The sequence below is a fragment of the Oncorhynchus kisutch genome, linkage group LG29, assembly GCF_002021735.2.
Source record: "Oncorhynchus kisutch isolate 150728-3 linkage group LG29, Okis_V2, whole genome shotgun sequence".
Taxonomy (NCBI): domain Eukaryota; kingdom Metazoa; phylum Chordata; class Actinopteri; order Salmoniformes; family Salmonidae; genus Oncorhynchus; species Oncorhynchus kisutch.
In genome coordinates, this window is record NC_034202.2 from 19,673,523 (window position 1) to 19,700,868 (window position 27,346).

Here is a 27,346-nt window from a genome sequence, read left to right on the forward strand (position 1 = left end):
AAACTTGAAATCGGCCACAATTAATCGGCCATTCCGATTAATCGGTCGACCTCTAATATGTAGGTGCAGTCACTGTGGGGGAGGGGGGGGGGGGGGGGGGGGGGGGGGGGGGGGGGGGGGGGGGGGAAGTCATCGGTGCACTTATTGGTGAAGCCAGTGACCGATGTGGTGTACTCCTCAATGCCATCGGAAGAATCCCGGAACATATTCCAGTCTGTGCTAGCAAAACAATCCTGTAGCTTAGCATCTGCTTCATTTGACCATTGTTTTTATTGACCGAGTCACTGGTGCTTCCTGCTTTAGTTTTTGCTTGTAAGCAGGAATCAGGTGGCTAGGATTATGGTCAGATTTTCCAAATGGAGGGCGAGGGAGAGCGTTGTACGTGTCTCTTTTTGTGGAGTAAAGGTGGTAGAAATGAGGTAAAACGGATATAAGTTTCCCTCCATGAGAGTCCCCGGCCACTAAGAGCGCCGCCTCTGGATGAGCGTTTTCCTGTTTGCTTACGACCGTATACAGCTCATTGAGTGCGGTCTTAGTACCAGCATTGGTTTGTGGTGGTAAATAGACAGCTACGAAGAATATAGATTAAAACTAGGGTGGTCTACAGCTTATCATAAGATACTCTACACCTTAGGCGAGCAAAACCTTGAGACATCTTTAGATTTCGTGCACCAGCTGTTGTTTACAAATATACATAGACCTCCATCCCTCGTCTTACCAGAGGCTGATATTCTATCCTGCCAAAAAAGCGTAAAACCCGCCAGCTTGTTGTTAATCATGTCATCGTTCAGCCACAACTCAGTGAAACATAAGATATTACAGTTAATATCCCGTTGGTAGGATATAAGTGCTCGTAGCTCGTGTATTTTGTTATCCAATGATTGCACGTTGGCTTATACGACCAATGGTAAAGGCAGATTACCCACTCGCCGTCGGATCCTCAAAAAGGCACCCAGACCTATGTCCCCAATATCTCGGTCTCTTTCACCTGCGAATGGCAGGGATTTGGGCCTTGTCGGGTGTCTGGAGTAAATCCTTCACGTCTGACTCGTTAAAGAAAATATCTTCATCCAGTACAAGGGGAGTAATCGCTGTCCTGATATCCAGAAGCTCTTTTCGGTCATAAGAGACGGTGGCAGAAACATTATGTACAAAATAAGTTACAAATTACACGAAAACACACAATAGCACAATTGGTTAGGGGACCGTAAAAAGACAGCCATCTATTCCGATGCCACCACATTTGTATCTTATGTCAAACCAACACCTTTTGTGTAGGTGAGAAGTGTTCGGTGGTTAACTGAGCCCTAACAGAGTTACCTGGTGAAATGCAGAGGGAGGCTATTTGGTGATCTACTGTGGAGCCACATTACATGATGAGATCCACTGAGGGAGAATTATTCTATTTAAAAAAAAATGTAACTTTTGTTTATCTAGGCAAGTCAGTTAAGAACAAATTTTTATTTACAATGACAGTCTAAACCGGCCAAACCCGGACGACGCTGGGCCAATTGTGCGCTGCCCTATGGGACTCCCAATTACGGCCGGTTGTGATACAGCCTGAATTCGAACCAGGGTGTCTGTAGTGCTTTAGACCGCTGCGCCACTCGGGAGCCCCCTGAGAAAGATGGTCACCACACACAGCTGACAGTCTGGGCACTAGGCTCTCTAACTGGGCACATGACAGAGATTAGGGATGTGCATATTAACATTCCTGGGGAGTGTGAGATAAGAGCAGAGGCATCGCAACACGTTCTGCTCCCCAGCACTATGGCACTGGAAGAGCAGGAATATTCAACTGTAAGTTCACACAGGAAAAAAAAAAAAAGAGTTAACACATTTTGAATAGCATACCTAGAGTACAGGTTTATCTTATTTCTAATGATGTCGACATTATTTCTCAACTCCTAATCTTGAGCTTATTACACTCACTGGAGTATCTGACATAGGGTTTGGAAAGGTACCCGCAAATAGGCTACCAGTGTGGGAAGTGCCGCTGGCTGCTAGTAAGCTTTCTTGACTGTATTTAAATCAGATAATAGTGCTGAGCGATTAACAATAATCCTGTTATTAAATTACTAATTGACCGACATCGGTCCAATTACTTGAATTCCATTCAGATCTGTTTTTTTGTGCATCCAACATGTACCTGTCTCTAGAGAGAAATCATATAATTCACGAAAGAAAGAGTTGTAGTTTTCATTAAGCAAATATTCACTCTAGTTAAGCACAGACACGTGGCAATTAACTACAATGATCATAATCCATTATGCCAGTTTTTTCACTTCAGAAGGGAAGAGGCGAAACGAAGTTTCACTCTGTCAAATGGTTAAATGGACATGATTTGGAATGGCACACATCTGTCTATATAAAAGTCCCACAGTTGACAGTGCATGTATGAAAGAAAACCAAGTCATGAGGTCGAAGGAATTGTCTGTGGAGTTCCGAGATAGGATTGTGTGGAGGCACAGATCTGTGGAAGGGTTACAAAACCTTTCTGCAGCAAGAACACAGTGGCCTCCATGGAAGAAGTTTGGAACCACCACAACTCTTCCTACAGCTGGCAGCCCGGCCAAACTGAGCAATCGGGGGAGAAGGGACATGGTCAGGGAGGTGACCAAGACTCAGATGGTCACTCTGACAGAGCACCAGAGTTCCTCTGTGGAGATGGGAGAACTTTCCAAAAGGGCAACAATCTCTGCAGCACTCCCATCAATCAGGCCTTTATGGTAGAGCGGCCAGACGGAAGCCACTCCTCAGTAAAAAGCTCAAGGCCTCAGACCATGAGAACCAAGATTCTCTGCTCTGATGAAACCAAGATTGAACTCTTCGGCCTTAATGCCAAGCGTCATGACTGGAGGAAACCTGGCACCATCCCTCCGGTGAAGCATGGTGGCAGCATCATGCTGTGGGGATGTTTTTCAGCGGCAGGGACTGGGAGACTAATCAGGATCAAGGGAAAGATGAACGGAGCAAAGTACAGAGAGATTCTTGATGAAAACCTGCTCCAGAAAGCTCAGGACCTCAGACTGGGGTGAAGGTTCACCTTCCAAGAGAACAACGACCCTAAGCACACAGCCAAGGCAACGCAGGTGTGGCTTCGGGAGAAATCTCTCAAAGTCCTTGAGTGGCCCAGCCAGAGCCCGGACTTGAACCCTATCGAACATCTCTGGAGAGACCTGAAAATAGCTGTGCAGTGACGCTCCCCATCCAACCTGACAGCGCTTGAGAGGATCTGCAGAGAATGGGAGAAACTCCAAAAATACAAGCGTGCCAAGCTTGTAGCTTAATACCCAAGACTCAAGGCTGTAATCAATGCCAAAGGAGCTTCAACCAAGTACTGATTAAAGGGTCTGAATACTTATGTAAATGTGATATTTTAGCTTTTTTTTATATAAATATGCGAAAATCTCTAAAATCCTGTTTTTGCGTTTGTCATTATAGGGTATTGTGTGTAGATTGATGAGGGGGGCTCCAAAAAAATGTATTCAACTTTAGAATAAGGCTGTAACGTAACAAAATGAAAAAAGTCAAGGGGTCTGAATACTTTGATAGCACTGTAAATGTCCATGAATATTTTATATGTTTTGACCTGTCCCCAAATTAATATAGTTGGTTCAGAGTTCGTGTTGATATTACAACCTGGGTGTCCTGATCTTGTCTGGTGTGGATGGACAAAATCAACATGCGCGTGATGGCAGACGTGTGCCCGGTCTAGTCAGTATGTACAGTGGCTTGCGAAAGTATTCAACCCCCTTGGCATTTTTCCTATTTTGTTGCCTTACAATCTGGAATGAAAATAGATTTTTTGGGGGGGGTTGTATCATTTGAGATACACAACATGCCTACCACTTTGAAGATGCAAATTTTTTTTATTATTGTGAAACAAGCTAGAAATAAGACAAAAAATCTGAAAACTTGAGCGTGCATAACTATTCACCCCCCCCCCCCAAAGTCAAACTCTACTTTGTAGAGCCACCTTTTGTAGCATTTACAGCTGCAAGTCTGTTGGGGTATGTCTCGATAAGCTTGGCACATCTAGCCACTGGGATTTTTGTCCAGAACTGTTCCAGTTCCTTCATGTTGGATGGGTTCTGCTGGTGTAAAGCAATATTTAAGTCATACCACAGATTCTCAATTAGATTGAAGCCTGGGCTTTCACTAGGCCAGTCCAAGACATTTAAATGTTTCCCCTTAAACCACGAGTGTTGCTTTAGCAGTATGCTTAGGGTCATTGTCCTGCTGGAAGGTGAACCTCCGTCCCAGTCTCAAATCTCTGGAAGACTGAAACAGGTTTCCCCCAAGAATTTCCCTATATTTAGTGCCATCCATTATTCCTTCAATTCTGACCAGTTTCCCAGTCCCTACCGATGAAAAACATTCCCACAGCATGATGCTGCCACCACCATGCTTCACTGTGGGGATGGTATTCTCGTGGGGTTTGAGAAGGGTGTTGTATTTGCGCCAGACAGTGTTTTCCTTGATGGCCAAAAATATACATTTTAGTATCATCTGAACAGAGTACCTTCTTCCATATGTTTGGGGAGTCTCCCACATTCCTTTCGGCGAACACCAAACATGTTTGCTTTTTTTCTCTTAAGCAGTGGCTTTCTTCTGGCCACTCCTCTGTAAAGCCCAGCTCTGTGAAGTGTACGGCTTAAAGTGGTCCTATGGACAGATACTCCAATCTCCGCAGAGGAGCTTTGCAGCTACTTCAGGGTTATCTTTGGTCTCTTTGTTGCCTCTCTGATTAATGCCCCCCTTGCCAGTTCCATTTTTCATTTCAATTCACCAATTTGGACTATTTTGTGTATGTCCATTACATGAAATCCAAATAAAAATCCATTCAAATTACAGGTTGTAATGCAACAAAATAGGAAAAACGACAAGGGGGATGAATACTTTTGCAAGGCACTGTAATAGGCTAAGTTAAAGTTTACACTTCCTATTCCAATTATCTGGGGAGTAGGCTTGGGCGGTGTACCGTATACCCGGGTATTTGGAAAAAGCCATGGGATGGTTTTTCAATACCGTCAAAACTGTGTCTGAAGTTTCTTTAAAAACTTTAATATTTGTAGCTACTTTTTAAGTAAATACCTGCAGTCAACTTGTGCAATACGTTAGGAGATAAAGACTGCGTTCTATTTTACCTGTCAAAATGTTTCATTATGAAGCTTACCGGCAGACCCCAGTCATGTGGTGTTTATTTACAAGCACACAACGACGAGAGCCTTGTGCTGCACAACAGTGAGTGATGTGCCAGGTGATCTAGCTACAGTATGGAATTCACAACTAAAATGTTGCCAGCTAAATATCTTAGAAACTATAACTATTAAGGTAAATGCACAACTGCAGTTTATTTTTTAATTTAGTAGATAGTTAGCTAAGTGGTCATCTTCTTCCAAAATCAAGCTTTATTTGGTAACAGCACAACGGCAGAATACCTGACCACTGTGACTGACCCAAACTTAAGGAAAGCTTTGGAAAGCTTTGACTATGTACAGACTCAGTGAACATAGCCTTGCTATTGAGAGCCAGGTCTGCCTATGTGCTCACTGCCCACAAAATCAGGTGGAAACTGAGCTGCACTTCCTAACCTCCTGTCAAATGTATGACCATATTAGAGACACATTTCACTCAGATTACAGATCCACAAAGAATTCGAAAACAAACCTGATTTTGTTCAACTCCCATATCTACTGGGTGAAATACCAGTGTACCATCACAGCAGCAATATTTGGGACCTGGTGCCACAAGAAAAGGGCAACCAGTGAAGAACAAACACCACTGTAAATAAATCTATATTTATGTTTATTTATTTTCCCTTTTGTACTTTAACCATTTGTACATTGTTATATATATATATATATATACACACACACACACTGCTCAAAAAAATAAATGGGAACACTTAAACAACACAATGTAACTCCAAGTCAATCACACTTCTGTGAAATCAAACTGTCCACTTAGGAAGCAACACTAATTGACAATACATTTCACATGCTGTTGTGCAAATGGAATAGACAACACTATAGACAATTATAGGCAGTTAGCAAGACACCCCCAATAAAGGAGTGGTTCTGCAGGTGGCAACCACAGACCACTTCTCAGTTCCTATGCTTCCTGGCTGATGTTTTGGTCACTTTTGAATGCTGGCGGTGCTTTCACTCTAGTGGTAGCATGCGACGGAGTCTACAACCCACACAAGTGGCTCAGGTAGTGCAGCTCATCCAGGATGGCACATCAATGCGAGCTGTGGCAAGAAGGTTTGCTGTGTCTGTCAGCGTAGTGTCCAGAGCATGGCTGGCGCTACCAGGAGACAGGCCAGTACATCAGGAGACGGGGAGGAGGCCGTAGGAGGGCAACAACCCAGCAGCAGGAAAATGACCTCCAGCAGGCCACAAATGTGCATGTGTCTGCTCAAACGGTCAGAAACAGTCATGGTGTGGGGGTGGCATGTCTTTGGGGGGCTGCAAAGCCCTCCATGTGCTCGCCAGAGCTAGCCTGACTGCCACTAGGTACAGAGATGAGATCCTCAGACCCCTTGTGAGACCATATGCTGGTGCGGTTGGCCCTGGGTTCCTCCTAATGCAAGACAATGCAAGAGGAAGGGACATCATGTCTTGCTCCATCCACCAACGCCACGTTGCACCATAGACTGTCCAGGAGTTGGCTGATGCTTTAGTCCAGGTCTGGGAGGAGATCCCTCAGGAGACCATCCGCCACCTCATCAGGAGAATGCCCAGGCATTGTAGGGAGGCACGTGGAGGCCACACACACTACTGAGCCTCATTTTGACTTGTTTTAAGGACATTACATCAAAGTTGGATCAGCCTGTAGTGTGGTTTTCCACTTTAATTTTGAGTGGGGAAGAGAGAGAAAAATGGAATAAGACTTAAAATGAGGCAAGAAAGAAAGGGAAAAGGGAAACAGCAGTTGCTAGTGGAGAGGCTGGGATTACAGCATATCCTGGCTGGATCACTGGGGGAGATAATCCATCCAGCAGTGATTAAATATGTGTGGAACTCTTGACAGCTATGACAGAGTTGGTATGAGCAACAGGGATGAATTAAAACTAACTACAAACACACTGACAGAACAGGGGATACAGAGATTGGCCAAGTGGAGTTCATCACTACCTCCTTGACCTCTGAGATCAAAACATAGTGACTAGGGCCATAAGAATCCAAACAACAGTCAAGTTCCATGACGTAGAACCAAGCCACTTGAGGCGAAGTTGGAGGGAGGGAAAAGGACTCACGCTTGGGCGATTCTGTTGCATCACCTCGCTGTCGACACCTGTGATGGGTGACAAAGAGCTTGACGCTGGATCAAGCCTGAGATCTGGAGGTCTAACCACTGTTTAAAGATTCTATCTGGATCTGATGCCTTCTGTTGACTAGTTCTCCCCCCAGCTCGACTGTGATTAGGTCAAACATTGGTACACTAGACATGAGGGTGAGTGAACCTGCCACACAGAGAAGGACAGGTGTAAAATGCTAGGCTTTATTGACTGCAGAAGAATTTGCCACACAAGGCTATGAGTAATGTACACAGAAAGAAGGGTAGCTAACTAGCTAACTTATTGCAAATTCAATAAGTGGATATCCCTCCAAAGAGAGAATTGCTCATTTCTTTCCAGAAATACATGAAACTATTCCAAATTAGAGACTGCTCTTTCATTGTTGGTCTGTGTGTGTGTGTGTGTGTGTGTGTAACCACCGCTATATAAAAATGTGCGTTTAAAAACTACTTTGCTGGAAAGTGTTCCAGGACTACAGTATATTGTCTATTAAATCATTTCGTTGTGCAATCCTTAGCACATGGATTTCCTCAAATTTCATTCATCTTTGATTCAGGCTAATCTATTTAGCGCATCTTTGTTTAAAGTAGGCCGAGTGTAGGTTTGGAAAATAATTACAATGGTACACTCTATAAGGCCGATAAATCTTAAAACTCTATAACTCAGCTCAACTTTTCTTTGCACTCAATGTAGAAAAACAATAAACAAGATGCAAAGAGTGAAAAGGAAAGCGTAGATTTAGATGAAACCCTCAAACAAAAGTAAAAACGAGCCCAGCCTGGAGTCAGATTTCCTTGTATTCTTTCATCCCTCTTCTTTCCCCTTCTTTCCTCTGCAGCAAGCCAGTGTCTAGCTTCCCTCTCCCTGATGGTCTCCCCCTCCGCTTTCCAGAGGAACGACAGAGGCCTCACACGGAGAGATAGAGGGAGAAGATGCGCTACGTTCTCTCCCCCTTCTCCCCTACAGTGTCATCTCCTTCTCTGACCATCTTTGTCTTTCTCTAAGAATCAAACCCAAAACAACCCCCCTTATACTCCATACCAACCCCCTCCTGCCGTTCCTCGAATTCTTACCTTCCAAGTAGCAGCTGGAGGAGGACGAGAGGCCTTTCTTAGATTTACACCCCACCAATTTCAGGCAAATCTCCAACATTTTCATTTGCTTTCTTTCGCTTCCACTTGAAAAATGCTGTTTGTTTATCAGCTCAGTGTCCCTTATGTTTCCTTTTGCCGGCAGATCAACAGAAAAACTTCCCCAGGTCTGTCATGAAAAGACAAATAACAAATAAAAAAAGGAATTCTGCTTTTCTCCTCTCAGAATCTTTGGCTGTTGTGACCCCCTTTTCTCTCCTCTATTCCACCAAACAAAAGCGAACTCTGTGCTGCCCGCAAAGTCTACAAACTTTGCAGTCCAAGCGGCTCCATCTTTTTTTCTCTCTGGCTTGGTTAGCTCCTTTCCGGAGGAGGCAGACGCGACCCAAAAGTGCACCCGTTCTGGCCGAAAGCTAGCTGGACATGCGGATATGTCAGTTGAGCGGGCAGTAGGGCAGTTTGGATGGTGCCATTCTCTCTCCTGTCCCCGGTGTGTGCGTGTGTGTATGTCCGTTAGCATGAGAAGCACAGGGACTCGTGCTACAGCCTGACAACAAAGGGCCTCTTTCAGGCTCTGCTTGCTGCACTGAATGACATCAGATGGCTGGGCCCTCCCACAACACACAAGAGAGCAAGAACTACTATACACACACACCAAGAGGAACGCAAACAGAAACAGTATGCAAAAAAACACATCCAAAAAAGACAGATGAAACCTCTTTTGACAACCAAATTTGAAGTTACAACTGTGAAAGATCCAGTCAGATGTTTCTCTTTGTCCTTCTGTTGGAGAGCCACAAGACACTTTTTCAAAAAACCCTTCTCCAACACTTCAAACCCCCACCCCCACTTCTTCTCTCCCTCAGTTTCCCCCTTTCTCTTACTCAGATCTGAAATGCTTACAGGTTAAAGAACAGGGTCTGGAAGCCGCCTGGCTTTTTAAAAGCACAAAAGCTTGAGCTCGGAGTAGGGAGCTATTCTGCAACCAGATAACAGAGGAAAGTACGCTATTCCCCTGAGCCCCCCCCCCCCCCCCCCCCTTAACTTTTTACACTGCTCAAATAAGGTTAAATTGCCCAGGGCTGTTTCAACTGGAGGTGAACTGCAATAATTGTGAAATCTAATATCTCAACTGATTAAAAAAAAAGAAACATGCGGGGCCATGTGCTTCTAGGGAGTGAATGGTTGGCCGTTTCTGTGAGGAACAAATAATCATTGGCATTAGTCAGGCACTCTTGCGACATGCCTTTCTCTATCCCCCGTCTTCCCTCAGCTGTCTTTACAGTGGACATACTGAACTCAAGGATTGGTTGTGTCATTCATCAGCATCTTATGCCATGAAATGTTATCAACAAGAGTCATTAGAATGAATAGACTATAAAACAGGTATGCCCACATGGTCTCTCCAAACCAGAACATTGACAATAAAAGGTGCAGAGTGGGTGCAAATTAAGAGTTACCGCTATAGAAAGGCAATGTTAAAATATAGGTATTCTTTGGATAGATTTCTGACTTCAGTCTAGACCAGTATCCCTCAAAACCGCTGATTCACTTTCCTTGCCTTTAAGCAGACGCTACATTCAAGTGTGTGTAATACCACTTCAGCGGGTGACTCCAGACTGGCTGGAACCTTAGATCTGTCAGTCCACAGCCCAGAAGCATGCTAACTGGCTAACACGCTCACTGAAATTTCCAATCATAAGGAAAAGGAGGACAATTGACTGAATATAGGCCAGGAGTCTGTTGCTATAGTCAATCCCGTCTATAAAAAGGTGAGTCAGTGGTATAGAAGGTGATAACATGCCACCAAGGAAGACAATTGTAACAATGTTACTATTGTTATTGACTGTACTTTTGTTTATCCCATGTGTAACTCTGTTTTTTTGTCGCACTGCTTTGCGTTATCTTGGCCAGGTTGCAGTTGTACATTAAAACTTGTTCTCAACTGGCCTACCTGGTTAAATAAAGGTGAAATAAAAAATTTAATTAAAAAATAGAATTCTCCAATCAAGCCATTGATAATCATTTCGGGACTGACAGTTGAAGTCGGACAAATATCTTGTTAACAAACTATAGTTTTGGCAAGTCGGTTAGGACATCTACTTTGTGCACGACACAAGTCATTTTTCCAACAATTGTTTACAGACAGATTATTACACTTATAACTAACTCCCTGTATCACAATTCCAGCAGATCAGAAGTTTACATACACTAAGTTGACTGTGCCTTTAAACAGCTTGGAAAATTGCAGAAAATGATGTCATGGCTTTAGAAGCTTCTAATAGGCTAATTGACATCATTTGAGTCAATTGGAGGTGTACCTGTGGATGTATTTCAAAGTCTACCTTCAAACTCAGTGCCTCTTTGCTTGGAATCATGGGAAAATCAAAAGAAATCAGCCAAGACCTCCAGGATCCAGTTGCAAAAATTGTAGACCTCCACAAGTCTGGTTCATCCTTGGGAGCAATTTCCAAAGGCCTGAAGGTACCACATTCATCTGTACAAACAATAGTACGCAAGTATAAACACCATGGGACCACGCAGCTGTCCTACCGCTCAGGAAGGAGAAGCATTCTGTCTCCTAGTGATGAAGGTACATTGGTGCAAAAAATGCAAATCAATCCCAGAACAGCAGCAAAGGACGTTGTGAAGATGCTGGAGGAAACAGGTACAAATTATCCATATCCATAGTAAAACGAGTCCTATTATCGACATAACCTGAGAGGTCGCTCAGCAAGGAAGAAGCCACTGCTCCAAAACCACCATAAAAAAAGCCAGACTAGTTTGCAACTGCACATGGGGGACAAAGATCATACTTTTTGGAGAAATGTCCTCTGGTCTGATGAAACAAAATAAAACTGTTTTGCCATAATGACCATCGTTATGTTGAGGAAAAAGGGGGATGCATGCAAGCCGAAGAACACCATCCCTGAAAAAGCGTGTGCGAGCAAGGAGGCCTACAAACCTGACTCAGTTACACCAGCTCTGTCAGGAGGAACGGGCCAAAATTCACCCAACTTATTGTGGGAAGCTTGTGCAAGGCTACTCGAACCGTTTGACCCAAGTTAAACAATTTAAAGACAATGCTACCAAATACTAATTGAGTGTATGTAAACTTCTGACCCACTGGGAATGTGATGAAAGTAATAAAAGCTGAAGTAAATCATTCTTTCTACTATTATTCTGACATTTCACATTCTTAAAATAAAGTGGTGATCCTAACTGACCTAAGACAGGGAATTTTTACTTTTATTTTTAGGATTAAATGTCAGGAATTGTGAAAAACTGAGTTTAAATGTATTTGGCTAAGGTGTATGTAAACTTCTGACTTCAACTGTATGTTTACTGCCAAAAAAAGTATACGGATGCAGTTACACAAAGCAACTTGCACAGAAATTTTGTGGCTTGTAACAGAGTTGCTTCTTGATTGGTGAAAACCGTAATAAGCCTGCAATTAATCTGCAACTCGGATGCATCCAGCTGAAATATTTCGAGTTTGCAACAGCCAATTAAAAATGAATGCTTTGTCACATGATCCATTTCAAAGGTTAGGAACTCTGGCCGAGTTGTCATGTCAACAACACAGCTGTCAGTACTGCGGGAACCATGATCAAGGTGGCCAGAAGAGACATTACCCAAACGGGAGCTGAAGTAAATACTGGCATCAAGACCATCAATAAACTAACACTTTCAACATTAACTGGACTAGCTAAAAATTGTTGCTAGCTTGTAAACTTGTTGCTAGCTAAGGAGCAAGAGAGCTTGATCAAACAGTGATGGCTACACTGGACAAAAATATAAAAAGGCAACATGTAAAGTGTTAGTCCCATGACTTCCCAGAAATGTCACATATGCACAAAAAAGCTTAATTCTCTCAAATTTGGTGCACAAATTTGTTTATATCCCTGTTAGTGAGCATTTCTCCTTTGCCAAAATAATCCATCCACCTGACAGGAGTGGCAAATCAAGAAGCTGATTAAACAGCATGCTCATTACACAGGTGCACCTTGTGCTGGGGACAATAAAAGGCCACTGAAATGTGCAGTTGTGTCACACACAATGCCACAGATGTCTCAAGTTGAAGGAAAGCTGTTGCCAGAGAATCTAATGTTAATTTCTCTATCGTAAGCCACCTCCAATGTCATTTTAGAGAATTTGGCAGTACATTCAACCGGCCTCACAACCGCAGAGCATGTATAACCATGCCAGCCCAGGAACTCCATATTCTCTTCTTCACCGTTGGGATCATCCAAGACCAGCCACCCAGACAGCTGATGAAACTGTGGATTTGTACAACCAAAGAATTTCTGCACAAACTGTCAGACAACATCTCGGGGAAGCTCATCTGCATGCTTGTCGTCAATAATTGCACTTTATCGATGGGAATTTGAATGCATAGAAATATCGTGCCGAGATCCTGAGGCCCGTTGTCATGCAATTCATCCACCGCCATTACCTCATGTTTCAGCATGATAATGCACAGCCCCACGTCACAAGGATCTGTACACATTTCCTGGAAGCTGAAAATGTCCCAGTTCTTCCATGGCCGGCATACTCACCAGACATGCCACCCATTGAGCATGTCTGGGATGATCTGGATCTACACGTATGACAGCGTCTTCCAGTTCCCACCAATATCCAGCAACATCGCACAGCCATTGAAGGGGAGTGGGACAACATACCCCAGGCCACAATCAAGAGCCTGATCAACTCTACGCAAAGGAGATGGTCCATAATGGCACCGGAGGGGATGGCTGCAGTTTTACGGGCTACTTAAAAACTGTGCTATTTTGTTTGTTTTTCCCGAATTGTTTGTAACTTATTTAGTACATAAAGTTGCTGCTACCGTCTCTTACGGCCGAAAATAACTTCTGGACATCAGAACAGCGTTTACTCACCTCGATTTGGACAAATACTTATTCTTTAATGAATCCACCGTGAAAGGTATACTGCTTTCCGGAGACCAGGCACAAATCCCCGTCATTCGCAGGAAGAAAAGGCGGAAATACAGAGGGAGAAGGTCGGGGTGCCTTGTGAGGATTCTGAGGCGAGTGAGTAAATCTCCTCTACCATCAGTTCTATTGGCCAACGTGCAATCACTGGAAAACAAACTGTAGACCACACTATCTAGCAAGAGAGTTCTCATCTATATTATTCATAGCAGTCTATTTATCACCACAAACAGATGCTGGCACTAAGACTGCACTCAACGAGCTGTATAAGGCCATAAGCAAACAAGAAAATCCTCATCCAGAAGCGCCACTCCTAGTAGCCGCGGACTTTAATGCAGGCAAACTTAAATCCGTTTAACCTAACTTCCACCAGCATGTCACATGTGCAACTCCCTTTACTCCACACACAGGGAAGCATACAAAGCTCTCCCTCCATTTGGCAAGTCTGACCATAATGCTATCCTCTTGATTTCTGCTTACACGCAAAAACTAAAGCAGGAAGTACCAGTGACAAGCTCAATCCGCAAACTGAATCCTACTACACCGGGTCTGACACTCGTTGGATGTGGCAGAGCTTGCAAACTATTATGGACTACAAAAGGGAAGACCAGCCACGAGCTGCCCAGTGACACAAGCCTACCAGACAAGCTAAATGCCTTTTATGATCTCTTCGAGGCAAGCAACACTGAGGCATGCATGAGAGCACCAGCTGTTCTGGACAACTGTGTGATCACACTCTCCGTAGCCGATGTGAGCAAGACATTTAAACAGGTCAACATTCATAAGGCCACAGGGCCACACGGATTACCAGGATGTGTACTCCGAGCATGCGCTGACCAACTGGTAAGTATCTTCAGACACTTTCAACCTCTCTCTGACAGTCTGTAATATCTACATGTTTCAAGCAGACCACCATAGTCCCTTTGCCCAAGAATGCGAAGGTAACCTGCCAAAATGACTACCGCCCCGTAGCATTTGGTAGCCATGAAGTGCTTTGAAAGGCTGGTCATGGCTCAGAACACCATCATTCCAGAAACCCTAGACCCACTCCAATTCGTATACCGCCCGAACAGATGACGTAGTCGCACTCCACACTGCCCTTTCCCACCTGGACAAAAGGAACACCTATGCGAGAATGCTTTTCATTGACTACAGCTCAGCGTTCCAACATCATAGTGCCAACAAAGCTCATCACTAAGCTAAGAACCCTGAAACTAAACACCTCCCTCTGCAACTGGTTCCTGGACTTCCCACCCCCAGGAGGTAAGGTTATATTTTATTTATTTAAACACTTATTTTACCAGTTAAGTTGACTGAGAACACATTCTCATTTACAGCTACAACCAGGGGAATAGTTACAGGGGAGATGAGGGGGGGGTGATTGAGCCAATTGTAAGCTGGGGATGATTAGGTGACCGGGAAGCGTAGGCAACAACAAATCTGACATATTGATCCTCAACATTAGGGCCCCTCAGGGGTACGTACTTCGTCCCCTCCTGTACTCCCTGTACACCCAAAATTGTGTGGCCAAGCACAACTCCAACACCATCATTAAGTTTACCGATGATGCAACAGTGGTAGACCTGATCACTGACAAAAATGAGACAGCCTATAGGGAGCTCAGAGAGCTAGCAGTGTGGTGCCAGAACAACAACCTATCCCTCAATGTGAGCAAGAAAAAGGAGATGATCGTGGACTACAGGAAAAGGAGGGCCAACTAACATCGATGAGACTGTAGTGGAGCGGGGTCGAGAGTTATGTTCCTTGGTGTGAACATCACCAACACCCTTTCCCCCTCAGGAGACTGAAAATCTGTGGCATGGGTCCCCAGATCCTCAAAAAGTCAAGAGCATCCTGACCGGTTGCATCACCACCTGGTATGGCAACTGCTCGGCATCCAACCGCAAGGTGCTACACAGAGGGTAGTGCGAACGGCTCAGTACATCACTGGGGCCAAGCTTCCTGCCATCCAGGACATATATACTAGGCAGTGTCAGAGGAAGGCCCAAAAATTGTCAAAGACCCAAGTCATAGACTGCATTGTCTGCTACCGCACGGCAAACAGGACCGGAGCGCCAAGTCTAGGTCCAAAAGGCTCCTTAAAAGCTTCTACCCCCAAATACAATAACGAAACAGTTGGATAAACAAATAATGTAAAGCATCAGATGACATGTGCTGAGTTTAGAATTCTCAAACAATATGACAGAAGCAGCTTCAATTTGATTGTCAATTTTAAAATTGCATTTAACTTCTTTGGGATTGTGGGCGGTATTTTGACGTCCGGATGAAAAGCGTGCCCAAAGTAATCTGCCTGCTACTCAGGCCCAGAAGCTAGGATATGCATATAATTGGACGATCTGGATAGAAAACACACTTATAAAACTGTTAAAATAATATCTGTGGAGTGTAACAGAACTGAAATGGCAGGCGAAAACACGAGCACAAACCATCCCCTCCCCAAAATGTTTTACCCTACCACTGATTTCAATGGCTGGCACTCTCATAATATGGCGAAATCGTGCCCGATTGCAGTTCCTAGGGCTTCCACTAGATGTCAACAGTCTTTAGAAAGAGTTTCAGGCTGTTTTTTGGAGAAATGAGCCAGAAATTGTAGGTTTTCTGTAGTGTTTCTAAGCGTGTTAATGAGAGCGCGTTCTTTGGTATTTTTCTCCGGTAAAGACAATAACGATTCTCCGTCATAAATGTTATAGTTATTTACATATTAGGGTACCTAAGGTTTCATTATAAACGTTGATTGACTTGATTGACAAAGTTGCTTGACATGTCAGTTGCAACTGCAACTAAAATTGTGTGGAAGTTGCGTCATGTAACTGCAGCCTAACATTCTATGAGGTCCTCAGATCGGATGGAAATCCATACTTAAAACTCTTGAACATTAAAAAAAAAGCACCCGCCAGAGGACAATGGTATTTGGATGTAACTACTATTTGGATGTAACTCCTGCCCTAGAGCGGAAACGCTCGTTTAGGTTCCAGGAAGGTACCAGTTTCGCGATACTCGTTAGTGTCGTACCAAGAAGCAAAACACGAAGCGGATTTATCTTCTTTAGGAAAACAGCCCTAATGGTTGTTAAACATCCTTATGTTGTCATCTAGAGTCACATGTATTATTTTCTAAGCTATAGCACACTCTTACATACAGCTAGTTTTTAAATGACCAAAGAGTTTAGTCTGCTTCGTGTTTTCATTTTTGCCATGGAAAACAATTTGCGCGATAGTGGTATCGTCATAGCCCTACTACTTACACATATTCACAAATTGGGGATGGGAAAGAACATTGCGATGATTTCCACATGGAGTGGAGAAACATGGGCAACTGGCAGCTGTCATTGTAGCTAGCAGCATACTAACCTTATCTAGCTAGCTGATGTTCTGTTTCTGTTTGTATTTTATTTTTTACTACAGTGTATTCAAAAGATTAGCCAGCTGGCTTGGCTGGTTCTGGATTGGTCATAAGCATTTAGGGAAAACTTTGTCACATATGGAAACCAGCATCTTTGACTTTGCCATCTACTGTTATCGCCAAAGAGTTGTCATCTTCCATAAGAGACATCCGTTTTTCTATGTTGTAATAGACACCTTTTTTCAGGTGGGCTGCTGGCAGGCTTCGGTACAGCAAAGACAAATATGCTTCTCATAGGGAAAGTGAAATGATAGGCTGCAAATGACTTTGCTCATCATGATTCACACCGCAAATGAGACTTAACAACCCCCTGAGCACATCAAACATGAAAGACCAATACAAATATAAGAGCGCAACAAAATAGATAAACAACTTCCTTGAATTTTCTTCGCAGGTGCCTGTTCATTATAGGATTTCTAGCTGCACCAATCAAAGCAGTGAAGCAAGACTAGTGGTCAAAACCTTTCAGAGCAGGGTTGCAAAAAACAACTAATTAAACAACTAATTAATAACTATTAATTATAAAATGGTCAGATGTATACTTTTTTTTTTAAATATAGACTAGCTATAAAATAAGTGAATATTTACAAATTATCCAATGGATTATTGAAATGTTCTGGTAAAAAAGGGAAGTACAAAATAAAGCTGTTTGGCTCAGTCGCGACTCTGAAGAGGAAGAACTTAGCAAGTGTTTCTGATTAATAAACAATGCCATGCTGGTGGGTGGTAACATTTTTTTTAAACTGTCCTGAAAAAAAAAAAGACTGAAAAGTATTGGAGGGGGGTGACATCAGGGCATCTATAGGGCATAGGTTCTCAAAACGAGTTCCGCTATTGAATATTACCAACAGATTAAACGACCTTTGGCCAAGGGATCCATGGAATACTTTTGAAGTGTGTAACACAATGTCATATTATTCATCTACAATTTGTTCTTAACCCTGGGGCAACATTGGCCTGGGAGACTCACAGGGATATTGGTATCCACAGTACTTCCACTTTAACTCATTACTATTTGTATTTTTTTATTCATTTACATAAACACATTGTAAGTTAAGCTTTAAAACTGCAAAGTTCTCTCTCTGCCTCATGGCAAAATTGCAGGATATTAGCTTTAAGGCTGCAACAACCCAAAACTTCTGCTCCATGACAAAATGTGTAAAATTACAGGAAATTAACTTGAAACCTGCTAAATGTTCTCCAATGCCAAGAGATGGGCCTTTAAAATGTTCCTTCCCAGGTCCCGACTGTTTGTCCGGCCATGCACTGCCAAAGTCATAGTAAAACCTCTTGCATGCTATTTTTACATCACTCAATATTGTATTCTGATGAGTGGGTTCCTGATGAATTTGCTATCACAAGAGAGGACCCAGCTCCAAAAGGTTTGAGAACCCCTGCTATAGGGCATCCTGACACATGGTGTGAGACTTAGAAATGACCAAAGTTTCCAGAGCATCCAGTCACATGCCACCAGGCCATACATCCTCTCAGCCTGGCATGGCAAACGTGTCATCTCACCAGCACACAAATCAAATAGAAACGCACCTGCTTCCTCAATCTCCCCAAAACTCCATTAACTCAGCGCAGTCACAGAGTGGAGGGGATGAGGAGAGATGGAGAGGCTGTAAAAAAATAAAACGAGGGGGAAAAAGGTTGCAGATGGAGGAACATGAAGCGCATTGTTTGGCCATGAGCTCAAATGAGAATGAATCCATTGCGTTTTATATAATCCGTCTCTCTGTGTGTTAACAGTTAGCCGACATACACAGGATGATTTTCGGGACTTTTCCTATTTTGCCACGTTCATTGCTCCCCTTTTCCAACCCCTCCAGCACAGGAGAGATGGGGACGAAACAAAGCAACGTGAAGGAAACTCCTTTCAGACAACATTTTAGTATTGACAAAAACCCTTGCAGAGCTTTGTGATTACATGGGACAAGGAAATTATTCAGACCATAGTTGTCTCTTTGACTGTAATTTGACACTTGCCCCTCGTGTGTCACCTAGGAATGCATTTGAGGAAAAATATTAAAACCCGCAATTAGTAATTACAGCTGCTATGACCATTGACTAACATGGACGATATCTGGTATGAAGGACCATGAAAGACCATAAATAGGAGTCAAAGGCCGCCTCAGATGGGTAGTAGAGTGGTGATACTGTAGGTAGACATTACCAATAAATTGAAGAGGAAGTAATGATGTTTCCAACACAGACACACCGGTATGGCCAGGCAATAAAGATCTACAGTGCCTTCAGAAAGTATTCATACCCCTTGACTTACTCCACATTAAGTTACAGCCTGAATTCTAAATTTGATTAAATAGATTTTCTCTCACCCATCTACACACAATACTCCCTAATGACCAAGTGATTTTTTTTTTGTGTGGATAATTTAACAAATGTTTCTCAAATTAAATACAGATATTCCTCATTTACATAAAGTCCCTTCAGAAGTATTCACAACTCGACTTTTCCAAAATGTAGTTATGTTAACGCCTGCATTTAAAATAGATTACATTTGGATTTTGTTTGTCACTGGCCTCCACACAATATCCCATCATGTCAAAGTGGAATTATGTTTTTGTAAATGGTCACAAATTAATCAAAAATGAAAAGCTGAAATGTTTTGAGTCAATAAGTATTCAGCCCCTTTGTTATGGCAAGCTGAAATAACTTCAGGAGTAAAAATGTGCTAAACAAGTCACATAATAAGTTGTATGGACAAACCGTGTGCAATAATAGTGTTCTACATGATTTTTGAATAACTACCTCATATCTGTACAGGTCTGTAAGGTCCCTCAGTCGAGCAGATCATTACAAACACAGATTCACCCACAAAGACCAGGGAGGTTTTCCAATGCCTCGCAAAGAAGGGCACCTATTGGTAAAAAGCAGACATTGAATATCCCTTTAAGCATGGTGAAGTTATTAATTACACATTGGATGGTGGATCAATAGACCCAGTCGCTACAAAGATACAGGCATCCTTCCTAACTTAGTTGCCGGAAAGGAAAGAAACCGCTCAGGGATTTCCCCATGAGGCCAATGGTGCCTTTAAAACAGTTAGAGTTATATTTCTGTGGAAAAAAGTATGGATCAACAACATAGTTATTACTCCATAATACTAACCTAAAGGACAAGTTGAAGACTAATTTGTAAAAAGAAAATGTATATATATAACATAATTCCACTTCGACATTATGGGGTATTGTGTATTAAATTATTGTTTTTTTAAGTAATACATTTTTAATTCAGGCTGTAACAACAAAATGTGGAAAGGGTTGTGAATACAATCTGAAGGCACATAATCCTGGCAGCATTCTGTCAACTGTCCTATAGTCACTTCCAGACATGGGGCTAAGAGCGAGGGAATCAGTCAGTTTATCAACAAGTCATCTTAGAGTCTCTCTCAAACACACAAGATGCAAGTAACCTAAGCTGAACATTAAACACAAACGTCTCGCATGTACCAGCAGACTGTCTAACAATGTCACAAATGTCAGCAATGCAAAGCTTGGCACTGGTCCTGCCCATCTTAGTGCGGGAACCTGAGGTATTACACCCAGAATACTAATTAGAGAAAGAGGCGCCCTGCTGTAGTTCATATCAGCATTTGTAGTGTTATTACACCATACTAGGCTCCTCATTCCATCGCTGTGCCTGACCTGGTTACTCCCTCAGCTTCCCTCGGTCAGTCAGACAGTGAGGAACCAGGCGTGTGTTTACTCAGGGTCACTGGAGAACGCAGCCTGGATGTCTCGGCCTTGCAGGCTTGGGGATGAGGAGAGGGGTTTTGGGTTCCACATATCCCCCATCAGTATGGCACAGCTGTGGTGGGAGATGGGCCACTCAGGCTAGGGCCCGGGTGTAAGGTTTTTGGGTATGGTTTAAGACAACAGGGATGAAAAATCAATGGCTTGTGCGTGTCATGCATATCTGCCTCCGCACCGATGACTTGACGACTACATATCACCACTGCTACTCCCCTCCTTGCCTCGCCCTTTAGCCATCATTGCCTCAGAGTTAAGATCTAGGAGGAGACCTGTTGCCAAAACAGGATCTGTCAGCATTGCTCCATTGGCCCTTTGATACAGGCAGCCCAGACCACCTACAGAGCAGAGCTGAAAGACTGATCCCATGTGATTGGTGGATGGGGCCTTTTATGATGTGATGGCTCTTTTCTTCTTTTTCATCAGGGAAATACTGAGGGGGCGCCATGGCAAGGAAGCAGCACCTGTGCTAATCTCCACATCGCAAGCTGGAATGCCGAGACGGTGAAAGCAGTTGAAATGTTTCAACGCACACACGAGGCAGATGCACGCACACACACACACGAGGCAGATGCAGGCACACGAGGCAGATGCAGGCACACGAGGCAGATGCAGGCACACACACACACACACGAGGCAGATGCACGCACGCACACACACAAGGCAGATGCACGCACGCACGAGGCAGATGCACACACACACACACACGAGGCAGATGCACGCACGCACACACACGAGGCAGATGCACGCACGCACACACGAGGCAGATGCACGCACGCACACACGAGGCAGATGCACGCACGCACACACGAGGCAGATGCACGCACGCACACACGAGGCAGATGCACGCACGCACACACACGAGGCAGATGCACGCACGCACGCACACACACGAGGCAGATGCACGCACGCACGCACACACACACGAGGCAGATGCACGCACGCACGCACGCACACACACGAGGCAGATGCACGCACGCACGCACACACACGAGGCAGATGCACGCACGCACGCACACACACGAGGCAGATGCACGCACGCACACACACACACGAGGCAGATGCACGCACGCACACGAGGCAGATGCACGCACACACGCACACACACGCACACACGAGGCAGATGCACGCACGCACGCACACACGAGGCGGCAGATGCACGCACGCACACACGAGGCAGATGCACGCACGCACACGCACACGCACGAGGCAGATGCATGCACACACACACGAGGCAGATGCATGCACACACACACACACGAGGCAGATGCATGCACACACACACACACGAGGCAGATGCATGCACACACACACACACGAGGCAGATGCATGCACACACACACACACACACACACACACGAGGCAGATGCATGCACACACACACACACACACACACACACACGAGGCAGATGCATGCACGCACACACACACACACGAGGCAGATGCATGCACACACGCACACACACACACCACACACACGCACGCACACGCACGCACACACGAGGCAGATGCACGCACGCACACACTAGGCAGATGCACGCACGCACGCACACACGAGGCAGATACACGGCGGCAGGTAGCCTAGTGGTTAGAGCATTGGACTACTAACCGAAAGGTTGCAAGATCGAATCCCCGAGCTGACATGGTAAAAATCTGTTGTTCTGCCCCTGAACAAGGAAGTTTACCCACTGTTCCCCAGTAGGCCGTCATTGAAAATAAGAATTTGTTCTTAACTGAATTGCCTAGTTAAATGAAGATTAAATTGTTTTAAATAAACATGAGGCACAAGAGGCAGATTCACACAAGGCACACACACACACGAGGCAAATGCATGCACACGAGGCAGTACGAGCAGAGGGCGATGCAGTACAAACAGAGGGCGATGCAGTACACTTGTGTATACACAAACATAGGAATAGGATTTAGAAAACTCCCAGACAGACATACTCACAAGCCCAAAAAGGCCTCTTTGATAGTCAGAAACAACGCCATAATTGAAATTTTTTGAGTAGTGGAGTCTAAGGACTGGCCAACATATTCCTTTCCCACTGTAGGGAGTGGTGGCTAGTGTAACCCGGCCAAGTCTTATGGATCCCAAAAGGGTCACTTGTTTTTATGAACGATGAATCACCTGATGCAATAAGGGGGTGAAAAACAATCCGGAGTAGGAGAGAGAGGGCTATCAGACAAATACGGTAACACTACGGAATGCAACAGGACGCTGTCACGATATCAGCATTGAGATTTGACAATACCAAAAAAGAAAATAAGAAGCAGACAACTCCATGGTCCTTTAAAACCTACTTTTGTACAATATTGTGTGCTACATCAAAATAAACAAATGTGACTGGGTGACAACACAAGTCAGTTTTTACCAACATTACGAATGTTTTCCTTAAAAATGATGCTCACTTCATATTTTGTTTCCTTTTTCCCCCTTACTTCCTAGTATCCCAATATTAGTAATGTGACAACATGGGTGTGGGTGTCTTTCTAGTTTTATTAGTCGTGTGTACCTGATACACATGGTATACATCGTACAACAACATGCTTCCTTGCAGGTTCCTTCTCGACAATGCTACAACAATAAGAAATAAGAATATGAACATAAAGTGAATGGCAGTAAGATTTCTGCGTAAGTATAATACATTAAGGCACAAGTAAATCAGTAGTTTTCACAATTTTACAAAAATCATAATTTGACCCAGACAACTGGCAATGGAGCAACATTTGATATTCCATTATGTTAGGAAGGTGAAGAACAGAAACGCCTAACTGATGCGAAAGGAGGTGGTGAGTGGGTGTGCACCTGTGTGGGTGGGGAGAGACGGGAAGAGGGAGAGACAGTTCTATCTCCCATTTGGTGACCATAGATACCCTGTTAACGGCTATGAGGTCCATCTGCATAAGAGAATACATGGTAGTGGCGGCAGACTCAGTTCAGTCTAAACGAGGCCAGTTGTATACACTTAGCCCAAACGCAGTAAACAGGGCACATGCAGTAAATGCCTCAGCTCTTTTTTACAGGCTATCGACCTTAATGAGATGTCCTGCAGATGTTTCTAGGTCTGGGAGGGAGAGGGCCTGCCTGTCCAGAGGTAGAGAGAGAGAATGGTTATTAGCATATGCTAGGAGATGGCGAGCTAGAGCGGAGGAGCCACTGGTTGGTTTTCTGTGTGTCTAAGTGGATCCAGATGCAGCCAGAATAGCAGAAAAACTGAAGAATAGAGATCTTCCGGTTCTAGGCATTTTCTCACATGGAATAGTCTTCATTTCTCAGAGCAAGAATAGACTGACGAGTTTCTGGCCATTTTGAGCCTGTAATAAAAACCCACAAATGCTTATGCTCCAGATACTCAACTAGTCTAAAGAGGGCCAGTTTTCAGCTGTGCTAACATAATTGCAAAAAGGGTTTTCTAATGATCAATTAGCCTTTTAAAATGATTCACTTGGATTAGTTAACAAAACGTGCCATTGGAACACAGGAGTGATGGTTGCTGATTTACCTTTATTTAACTAGGCAAGTCAGTTAAGAACAAATTCTTATTTTCAATGGAAAACAGTGGATTAACTGCCTGTTCAGGGGAAGAACGACAGATTTGTACCTTGTCAGCTCAGGGATTTGAACTTGCAACCTTTCGGTTACTAGTCCAACGGTCTAACCACTAGACTACCCTGCCGCTGATAATGGGACTCTGTACGCCTATCTAGATATTCCATTATTTATTTTTTTTAATCAGCTGTTGTTTCCAGCTATAATAGTCATTTACAACATTAACAATGTCTACACTGTATTTCAATTTGATGTTATTTTAATGGACAAAAAAAAGTCATTTTCTTTCAAAAATAAGGACATTATATAAGTGACCCCAAACTTTTATTTATTTAATATATATATATATATATAAAAAATTGGAAGCCATGATCAAAATGGACATTTGTGGCCCCAGCATTCCAATAGGGGACAGAGGCATTAGGATTAAACATGCTGTGACTGGACGGAATTTCTATCACAAGATGGAATTCACATCATAGGTAACAGGCTGTCCATAGAGAAAACAACAGCTGTGCTGCAGGCCTAGGCCAGAGGGGAGGCAAGGTGGCAGAGAGAGAGAGCTCACACAGTGCATTCCTGCCCCGACTTAGAGCGTGTGTCTGCTCCGAAAAATGGAGGAGCACCAGAAGGAGGCGGACTCAGAGATGGGCTGATGAGTGTTTTTTTGCACAGGATTCTGTTGTTGTTTTAAAAGCCGTCCAGAGGGCTCGCTGCTGCCCTGCCGGTTAGCACAGCGATGATGAAACACGCTCCCCTGAGCACATTTCACGCAAGGCTTAAACTTATTCCTCAACTCCGAAGCCAGGCTGCTGGTGAGGTACTCCACCCCCCTGCTCTCACACCTCACCCAGCCCGCCTACGCCAGAGAGCAGTCACACAGAGGAGGAGCAGAAAGTGAAAATTATGCCAAATAAGATTAATGAACTATGAAGACGTGACCACAACAACACACAGTTGATATGAAGTTCATAATGGAACATCAACATACATGCCTGTTGTTGTATAGCCTACCTGGAGTTAGAATAAGGTGAGGACAGTATGACCTAACAAAACAAGTACAAGCCATTGACCTAGGCTAAACTATGGGAATCTGAACAATCATCAACCAGCCTTTTACAATGTGTTTATAACAACGACAAACACCTCGGCCGACATACCTCTACGATGAAAAGGTTCACTGATGATTCAGCCTTGCCCTCAGGCTAGATAAAGACCCATCTGCCCTACAGCCTGCATTAGGTAACTAACAATAGTACCCCAGACAATTATAAAAGCATGTGTATGCACTGCAAAATGTATACAATATATTTATTCCATCACTGTTGGCCATTTCTCTAACCCATTAGCAAAGTAGCTCAGTCTTTCATGCTCCCCCATCTAATTCATGTCACTATCAAGACCTTTAGCCAACTCATTCACACGCACTAATGATTGGCTATCGTAGTGATTAGGCCTGGTTTATCATAATCATAACCCATGTTACCTTACATGATCAAACCTCAACTCCATAGCCACCAAACCGGTTTCTGCCACTGGGACCAATTGCCTCAGTGTTTCGCTTGATGGTATTTGAGCAAGAAAACAATATGTCTGTCTATAATTGCTATGAAACAAGAGCAAGCGAGGGAGACAAAAGGAAAGTAAGAGCAAGGAACAGAAAGGCGCCTGAGCAAAAGAGAGAGCGAGAAAGACCAAGCTAGCAAATGAGAGAGTGAGAAGGGGGGGGGGGGGGGTTTGCACCAGCTATTTGAGAGAGGAATGCACAGGAGGTCACATTCCTGACTCCACTGCTGTGGCTTGCCCTATGTTCAACTCTCTCTCGCTGCAAAATAGGCAATACTATTCTAGCTGCTTCTGGAGCAACATTAATCACATTTTTATTGTCACAAGCTTCGTTACAAAACAGGTGTAGAGCAACAGTAAAATACTTACTTACAAGCCCTTTCCAACAATGCAGAATACAATCAAATATTTGAAATTTAACACGAGGAATAAATACACAATGAGCAATGATAGCTTGGCTATATACACAGGGTACCAGTACAGAGTTGATGTGCAGAGGTACAAGGAAATCTAGGTAGATATGTAAACATAGGTAGGCGTAAAGTAACTAGGCAATAGCAGCAGCAGCGTGTGTGTGTGTGTGTGTGTGTGTGTGTGTGTGTGTGTGTGTGTGTGTGTGTGTGTGTGTAAGTTTGTGTGAGTGTGCGGGTAGTGTCCAGTGTGTGTTTGCATAGAGTCAAAAAGAGTAGATAGTCTGTGTAGCTAATTGGTTAACTATTTAACACACAAAATGTTTCACACTGGGCCAATGAATGAATAGAAAGGAGGGGTGGATGGGGTGTACAGATAAGACTGGTGTACAGATAAGACTGGTGTACAGATAAGACTGGTGTAGAGAAGACTGGTGTAGAGAAGACTGGTGTAGAGAAGACTGGTGTAGAGAAGACTGGTGTAGAGAAGACTGGTGTAGAGAAGACTGGTGTAGAGAAGACTGGTGTAGAGAAGACTGGTGTAGAGAAGACTGGTGTACAGATTAGACTGGTGTACAGATTAGACTGGTGTACAGATTAGACTGGTGTACAGATTAGACTGGTGTAGAGGTCACTGGTGTAGAGGTCAGTGGTGTACAGATAAGACTGGTGTAGAGGTCAGTGGTGTACAGATAAGACTGGTGTAGAGAAGACTGGTGTAGAGAAGACTGGTGTAGAGAAGACTGGTGTAGAGAAGACTGGTGTAGAGAAGACTGGTGTACAGATTAGACTGGTGTACAGATTAGACTGGTGTACAGATTAGACTGGTGTAGAGGTCACTGGTGTAGAGGTCAGTGGTGTACAGATAAGACTGGTGTAGAGGTCAGTGGTGTACAGATAAGACTGGTGTAGAGAAGACTGGTGTAGAGAAGACTGGTGTAGAGAAGACTGGTGTAGAGAAGACTGGTGTAGAGAAGACTGGTGTAGAGAAGACTGGTGTAGAGAAGACTGGTGTAGAGAAGACTGGTGTAGAGAAGACTGGTGTAGAGAAGACTGGTGTACAGATTAGACTGGTGTACAGATTAGACTGGTGTACAGATTAGACTGGTGTACAGATTAGACTGGTGTAGAGGTCACTGGTGTAGAGGTCAGTGGTGTACAGATAAGACTGGTGTAGAGGTCAGTGGTGTACAGATAAGACTGGTGTAGAGAAGACTGGTGTAGAGAAGACTGGTGTAGAGAAGACTGGTGTAGAGAAGACTGGTGTAGAGA

At 43.8% G+C, this 27,346-nt stretch overlaps 1 protein-coding gene across 2 annotated transcripts in view; it reads right to left on the reverse strand.

Moving 5' to 3' along the window:
- LOC109873830 (tyrosine-protein kinase ABL1-like) overlaps positions 1 to 27,346 on the reverse strand; it is a 52,129-nt gene that overhangs the window by 18,264 nt on the left and 6,519 nt on the right. The window contains exon 1 of one of the 2 annotated variants that reach the window (XM_020465552.2): positions 8,380 to 8,987. The exons of the other annotated variant lie outside the window; for it this stretch is intronic. Coding sequence (XP_020321141.1) covers positions 8,380 to 8,464 — 85 coding nt within the window. The 5' untranslated portion in view covers positions 8,465 to 8,987. Of the gene's footprint in view, positions 1 to 8,379; positions 8,988 to 27,346 lie in introns of those variants that run through there. 2 annotated transcript variants of the gene reach the window in all.